Below are 7,500 nucleotides of genomic sequence, written 5' to 3' on the forward strand. Positions count from 1 at the left end.
CCAATTCTAGGACTTTGGCATTTCATTTCCATGATGGTTAAAACAAAATATTTCAAAATAAAAATTACCTTCCTAATAACTGCTGTCTATGAAAAAATGACAATTTTAAAATAACACATAACTTATTGAAAGTGTCATGTCTACCTCTTCTAAAAGGTAATTCTTGAAAACAATGCCTAAAGGTTAAGACATCTTTTGATTCATGTAACTTTTGTAATGCTGTTATCATTTAAAATAATAATTCTATAGAATTTTAGCCCAATGTGGGCATTTGCCACAACTTCTGAGATTCCCTTTTCCCCCATTATATACTACTGTAAAAATGTGAATATCATTCAATTTGGAACATTTTTATTAATGATCCATTATTTTAACGGTTTAAATTTAATTATTCTTTGCATTTAGTATGAGTGCAATCCAGAGTTTTAAAGAAATAGTCTCTATTTTAAAACAAGTAGACTCTTCGAACAGGTATGCCCATTCTGGCCTAATCTAAGTATATGTTTTGAAAGCTTTCTGTTCTCTGTCACTGTTTCTGCAGTCAGTGAAGAAAGGAATGACTATTCTTTGGTTAGAAGGAAAATTCATTGACAGACAAAATTGAAAAAAATGAATCTATCTCATAAAAAGAATAATTGACTGCTTAAAAGTGTACCTTTATTTTTTGGTTGTTTATTATTCTAGATTTAAAGAGCACAACTGCATTGCATAAGACATCAGGCAAACACACAAAAAATAATTCTTTAATGTTATCAAGAGACATGTATCAAAAACATCCTAAAATGAGTTTTTAAGAAAAGCAAAATAGACCATCACACTGTTTACTTGTTTCACAATCCCTACAACGATTCCAACTAATTAAGAGCTAATATTTGCAACTATCACAGGCAAGCATCTGTGTTGTGAAAAGTCCTGTGCTCCTTTTCACCTTAGCTCAGACTTGGAAGAATTCATTGTATAAGCAAGTAGCAAGTAATGTGGCCCTCTTGTGGAAAACTAAGTACCACGTCTGCAGCTCAGTGTTAGACAGTAAATTAGAAGCTGTAAAATATTTGTTACAAAGCTTTATAGAACCTTGCAAAAATCATCCTGTGAACTTAATTAATATCTTGACACCTGAAGGGCAATCTGGTTCTGCTATGACGTAACTAATATGAAAATCCTCTTTCCTCATCTTTCAATAATGTTGCAAACAATAATAAATTTTCAGCATCTGTTAGCTTAAAAACACATGCTCAATTTGCTATGAATACAGTTTTAATATTTAAGAAAGCAGTCTTATTTGTTTGAAGGAAACACTGAGGAAAACAAAACTTACCTGCTGTTGTTGCAGATGCAGCAGTTCTACTGTGCTTACTTCAGAGCTGGTGTCACCACTTGATCTTCCATCTCTGCTGCCAGCATCTAATTGGCTGCTTAGAGTGCTCATTCCATTTTGATTCATTGAACTGTTGCTTATTGTCTCTGTCGCAGATTCCTGCATCATGACTTAATACCTAAAAGTGATTAAGAAGTATCAATTAACACACGTTACACCTTCACACTTCCATTAACAAGATGTCCCTCTCTGCCAATTACAGAGACAGCATCTTTAGAAGGAAAAAAAAAAGGCTTGAATAGTCATTTACCAAGAAAAGCAATACAAATTCAGTTTTCATCTAGATACTAATCACTGAAATTATGGTTTCTATAAGCAGTTTTTGTGTGGTTACATTTAACAGCCAAGGTAACATACCATGCATATAGCATGGTCAATAGCATTTATGAACGACCACATTTTAAAGTCCACCTATAAAACCAGTTTAAATGAAAGCACGATTTCACACTCTGTTCTGTTTCCTATTATCTACCTTTGACAACCATGGATGACTATACAGCCTTATTTTAAATATTCACTATCTTGATTCTGTCAGAATTTTACAGCATATCTTATGCAAGGCTGTTGTTTAATGATGCACAGCTAATCATACAAAATTAAAATTTTGTAAGGGTGTTACAAATCATATGGTATCAACCAATGATAAATAGTATAATGGGTTTCTCTTTTTGTGTCACTAAATAAAATTTTGCCTTGGAGGCATTTTAAGAAAAAGCTCCTGCTGCAAACATGTCCGATATTGCCTATTTTTTTAATCAAACAGCTCATATTCATTTATTTTTCTGACATTTAAAACATTTAATACTGTCCTTCCTGGGAAGTAATTAAGCTTATGCATGAGCAGCAATCAAACTGTTCACTTGAAGATGACTTAAAACTCAATTTTAACATAGGCAAATAAATGAAAGATATAAAATTAATTTTCCAGGCATGTATTAGATATGAAAGCTGGAAATAAAATCTATCAAGAATATCACTAATGATTGTGCTAAAAACAGCATAAATTATGCATATTACCTTCTCTACAGTAATAAATGTTTTATCATTTTCACTGCATAAATATACTGTACTTTCAGGATAGCAATGAGATGTCCTGCCAAGATCAGTGGAAATCCTCGCAGTAAATAAAGAACCAATGTGCTCTTACAAACCAGAATTTCACAGTACATCTTGAATCTGTGGTTTAGGCTCTCAAAGATATCTGAATCCTATGCCATCACCCAATAGATGCACTTCTCTGTTTTACTTCTACGGGAAGAATTCCAGAAACAACCTGGCTATGCTGTGACTTTAATAGAAATGCCACCTACATAGTGGACTCAGCCCAAAGAAGACACTACATTTACCATTCAATCTAATGTTATTCTCTATAACTTCACTTTTTTTAACTTAGTCTTATTTTGAGATTTTTTCCCATTTAAAACTTTGAGATGTGTTTATTATAAAGCCAAAGTAAGCTTAGTATTTCTTCCTGTCATAGAGAAAGCCTTTGGCCCAGATATCATATAAAATGTAATCACACAGACATGACTCACACAGAAGCAAAAGCACATATCCAGTAGATATTTTTAAATGCTAATATTATAGTTATTTAAATTTTTAGTTATAACTTAATATTTTGAGCAAGTATTTTCATCAATGCCTAAATTATTAGATTATTTCTATAATTGTAAGTGATTTAAATGACATACTGATTTATGACAGACCATCAGTAGCTATATTAGCAAAGCCAGTTGTGTAATAAAAACTACATATACAACTTAAAGGTGTGCTTTAAAAGATTAATGCAAAACAAAAGAATATGACCATAAAAGAAGTAATAGCTGCAACTACAGTAAATAACTTTTGAACTGAATATGTTCTGAGTAAATAAGCTTTGTTAAATGTATTTATTGAACATTAACAGAAAACTCATAGAAATTGGAACTGATAAACTATAAGGAAAAAAACAAAGCTAATACCCTTTTTTGAGATTACGCAGCTAATAAGTATTCAAATTAGGCATAAATTTTACATGCACAATGTGTAAAATATTCAGAGAAAAAGTCTGATTGCTTTTACTAGTTACATGAAAATTACAATTTCACTTCTCCAACTGTAGAAACAGACATAACTTGTACATACTGTATTTAAATTTTACGTCAGGTAATATATAAAGAGTATGTGTTTATTAAGTGTAAGTTTTTATATCATCATCTCAATTTATTGGGAATACTTATCATTTCTGGATGGAGTTTGCAACATAAGGAATAAAAATGAAGAAGTGTATTTCCAAATATAGCAGGTAGGTACAGCATTTTATAGTAACCGTGATGTATTTATGTCAGGATCAACTGAATGAATTGAAGAATTCTGCCTGTATTACAGTGTTATAAACAAGGCTATCAAATAATTACAAATAATCAACAAGCTGAGAGTCATGTGTCTAAATCTTCATTATAATTATGAAGAAAGATCAACATACTTCCACTGCTTATTATCCAAATGATTTTAATATCCCTTGTGAAGTTTTTCACTTTATAAAACCTCCAGAGTACAAACTGTGATTTACATTTTAAGTTCAATCATCTAAGAGTTAGTAAAAGAATGCTTAGGAAAACTGTAACAATGATAGTACTTTTGCTCTACAAAATAGGAACATGGAAATCAGCATTAATATGAAAAAAGAAGGGCCATTGTGATTTAGATGATTATAATGTGCATTTCACCTACAGAAGGCTTGGAGTGTGTCCATTATAAAAGAGACATTTCTTCAATGATAATGTAGGTGATTTTTTGGCATTTACTAAATTTCTTCCTATAACATCTCAACACTTATTTTTTCACTAGAGGAAATATGTTTAGCACAATGCAGGTGCTGCTTATTTTTTGAGTATATTTAAAATAGCCATAAATTCAGCATATTCTTTTTGAGTGGGTATAGCTGTGATCCTAATCATATCAAGCTAAATTATTCATTCTTCTCAATCCTACCACAAACATTTTACAAAAATCGGTGAAAATAAATTCCAGGTAATCACAGGGAAAGGTGAGTTTGGGAGTCACTATTTTAAGGCTCATCTGAAATATAAGTTAAAAGTCTTAAGTCTTTCATCACTCACAACTTTTCAGCCACATCAGAAATTAACTCTTCAGCTCTTACACTCAAGTGATGCAGTTCTACTTTTCTTCCCTGCATTAAGTTCTTCTTTCTTCCCCTTTTCTTTTTTTTTTTTAAGCAAGTCACTGTACAGATACTTATTCTCTACACCACTTCCCTTTTGAAACATTAAACTGACACTGGAACTGACTGCACAAGATTGCATTTTCTCTTCCTAAACAACTTGAATTGAAAGGTTACTTAGTGTAACAATATTTACTTGCAGAATTGTGTTGTTACCAAGGGTATAATGGATGGTGGCTATGCAGGTTTACGCAAGAATGAGTGAAGCATGAGGCATTAGCCATGTGTTTGACATGTTTCAAATTGCTATAATCCAGCATTAAACACACCCCGCAATTCATGCCATTTCGTGCAGCCATAATCTTGAATAAAGCGTGCACAACCACTTATTATATAAATTAGTATATGACTCCCTGTTATAGTCACAACAGTGCTTTTGTGTTTATTTTGCATCAAGATGTAGTCTTTTATTTGTACAAATAGCAGGATCTAAAGACATAGCTCAATTAGACCTCCTTACTTTATGATAGGGTACTACTGAATGCTAGACTTGTTGGTTTATATTTTCCTCTCAGAGTTACAGGTTCTATTGGTATAAAACGGTACCAAGTGAGATGGTTATAAGCCAGAGCTATAATAGAAATCTGCATATATCCTATTCTGCATTTGCAGCAGTGTTCAAAAGTCTGTGGCTTGACCTGGGCGAAAACAGCTAATTACCTCAGCCACCACCAGGGACACTATTGGTCCTTGTTGCTTACCCAATGTCTCTTCTCTGGTCTTTTTTAAATCTTTCTGTTCTCCCTCTCTCTCATCTTCCCTAACTGTCTTCATTCCTTCCTCTCTTCCACTCCCTATCCCCTGTGTGTGTATGTATATGTGTGTGTATCTATGATGTACAGATCCGTTGATCAATCGAGCCAAGTTTGTTTGTTAAGGAAGGTAAAGAAGGGAAAAATGGTCTTTGCTTTCTACCACATTCCCTATCTATGTACAACACTGCTCCTCATATTCCTGGTACCATAATATTAAATCTTTTTTTGTCTTTTTGGCATCCTACTATGAAACAAATGAATGAAAAGTAATGACTTCCTGAAAAATTAAGAACAAATAACAGTACATTTAAAAGTTCCCAATTATTTATTTCTAATTTTTAAGTTATTTTAGTGGCATTAAGAGACACTTTATGCCCATTATCTCATTTATTCTACTGTGTAATTTATTTATCCAAATATATTCCTTAAATCTAAAGGATTCTGAATATGACATTTTTAAAAGTACAGTAAAATATTTTAAAAGTTGTCATTTATTCTCAAATACATCTAATTTAATCATTTAAATTTTCAATATTAAACAACATTAAATATTTCTATATAGATTAATAAAAGTGAGGAAAACCTACACATGAACAAAGAAATTACCTCAAAACGTAGCTAAATTCTAAATCTGAAAACTTGACTATGATATAAAACTTCTGAAAGAAACTTGTATTTAAATAATAATAAGTTTTGTGCTCTAGTGGAATTTAATTCATCATGGACACCATGCACAGTGCATTTGAAATCTAACACTGCTTTGCTAAATGTCTTTAATACTAAGATTGCCTAATAAATCAAAATGCCAAATATGAAGGACCTAGTTGAATGTGTAGGAACAAAAATTGAAAAAGCACATGGACATTTTTAATTTTTAAAACTGAAATAGACGTCCTTTACAAAATGATTTGGGGAAGGGCAATTGTTACAGAAAATTATACATTCTTATTTTAACAAGAATTATTATAATTTTAAGTAAATGAAAAATAATTTGTTTATAAAATATTTGTCACTGGTTTTTATTGATTTAAACAGTGCACAAATTAAAGTTATCTTCTTGAAGAAAAGATATTTTAATAAAATTTCATATTTTCATTCTAAAAGATTACATGAAACAGATAAAGTTGCAGACTGTTTTAACACAGTGTTCAAAATGATGACGGTACTACCTTTAACAAATTAAATGCTGCTAGAGTTTCAATAATAACAGATATCTAGGAAACATAAAAGTAGAACAAATAAAAATCTTATCTTCCAATTCAATCACCTATTAATGTATTTAGCAACCTAGTATGCTACATTAGGCTTTGCTCCAGGATCACAAATAAACTAATTTTAAAGCTGAAGAAACAAAATATTAAAATTTCATTATGCAAATAGTATACAATACTACAATTAAGTGTTTATTTTTATGCTACTTTATTTAAAGAAAGGACAGTGATGAATTTGAAATGGCAGTAGCTATGTGGATGTATTTTATTTCAACAATATGATTCTGTACCTATAGTTCAATAATTTTTATTCGCATTGAAGATATTTGACAATACTGATGGTTCTGGCGAACTAATTATTCTAAAATATTTCAAAATCATATTTTTATATTATGCTTTATAATCTAAAGATTTATTTGATTTTCACACACACATATAATTTCCACACACAGCATCTATTTCTCAAACGTGAAAATGGGCACAAAGTTTGCCTTTTCAAGTACATGCTAACTTGTCCTCCCTTTAAATCTATAAATTTCAGTGCTAGTTTTATTCATTAAAGTGTGAACATTTTAAATCAGTCCTTTATAGCATTATATATTTTTTGAAACAAGGAAAGAAGGAAGCTTAGGGAAAGTTTATTTCATCCTGTACTCTATAATCTCTGACAAATTCAATTGAGATGATTGGATGTAACATTTTTTCACAATTTGTTGAGCTGTCACCTGTATATCTTCCATACAAAAGTAAACACCACTCTCATTTCACAAGCTACCTGATAAGCAAGTATATTCTGTCACGTATTTTCTTATAGTCACCTAAAGGAACAAATCTTCATATTCCTGAAACCAGGAATATTTCAGTTTAGAAAAAAAGATAATTTAAGAGTAAAAATGTTAAAGGAAAAAGAAATAATTAGCTCTCCAAGAATAT

General features: G+C 31.0%; 1 protein-coding gene across 27 annotated transcripts in view; it reads right to left on the reverse strand.

Annotated features, from left to right (window-relative positions):
* The window catches only part of Foxp2 (forkhead box P2), a 588,702-nt gene that overhangs the window by 259,322 nt on the left and 321,880 nt on the right, over nt 1-7,500 (reverse strand). For 24 of the 27 annotated variants that reach the window (XM_087204643.1, XM_087204642.1, XM_087204639.1 and 21 more), the window contains one exon: nt 1,319-1,496. In XM_087204643.1, the coding sequence (XP_087060769.1) occupies nt 1,319-1,486 (168 nt within the window). In that variant the 5' untranslated portion in view covers nt 1,487-1,496. Of the gene's footprint in view, nt 1-1,318; nt 1,499-7,500 lie in introns of those variants that run through there. The other 3 variants (XM_087204646.1, XM_087204645.1, XM_087204644.1) reach the window with 2 other exon arrangements.

Source organism: Heterocephalus glaber, unplaced genomic scaffold (assembly GCF_053883595.1).
Source record: "Heterocephalus glaber isolate CG9 unplaced genomic scaffold, H.glaber_assembly_v1.0 deba00000546, whole genome shotgun sequence".
Classification (NCBI taxonomy): domain Eukaryota; kingdom Metazoa; phylum Chordata; class Mammalia; order Rodentia; family Bathyergidae; genus Heterocephalus; species Heterocephalus glaber.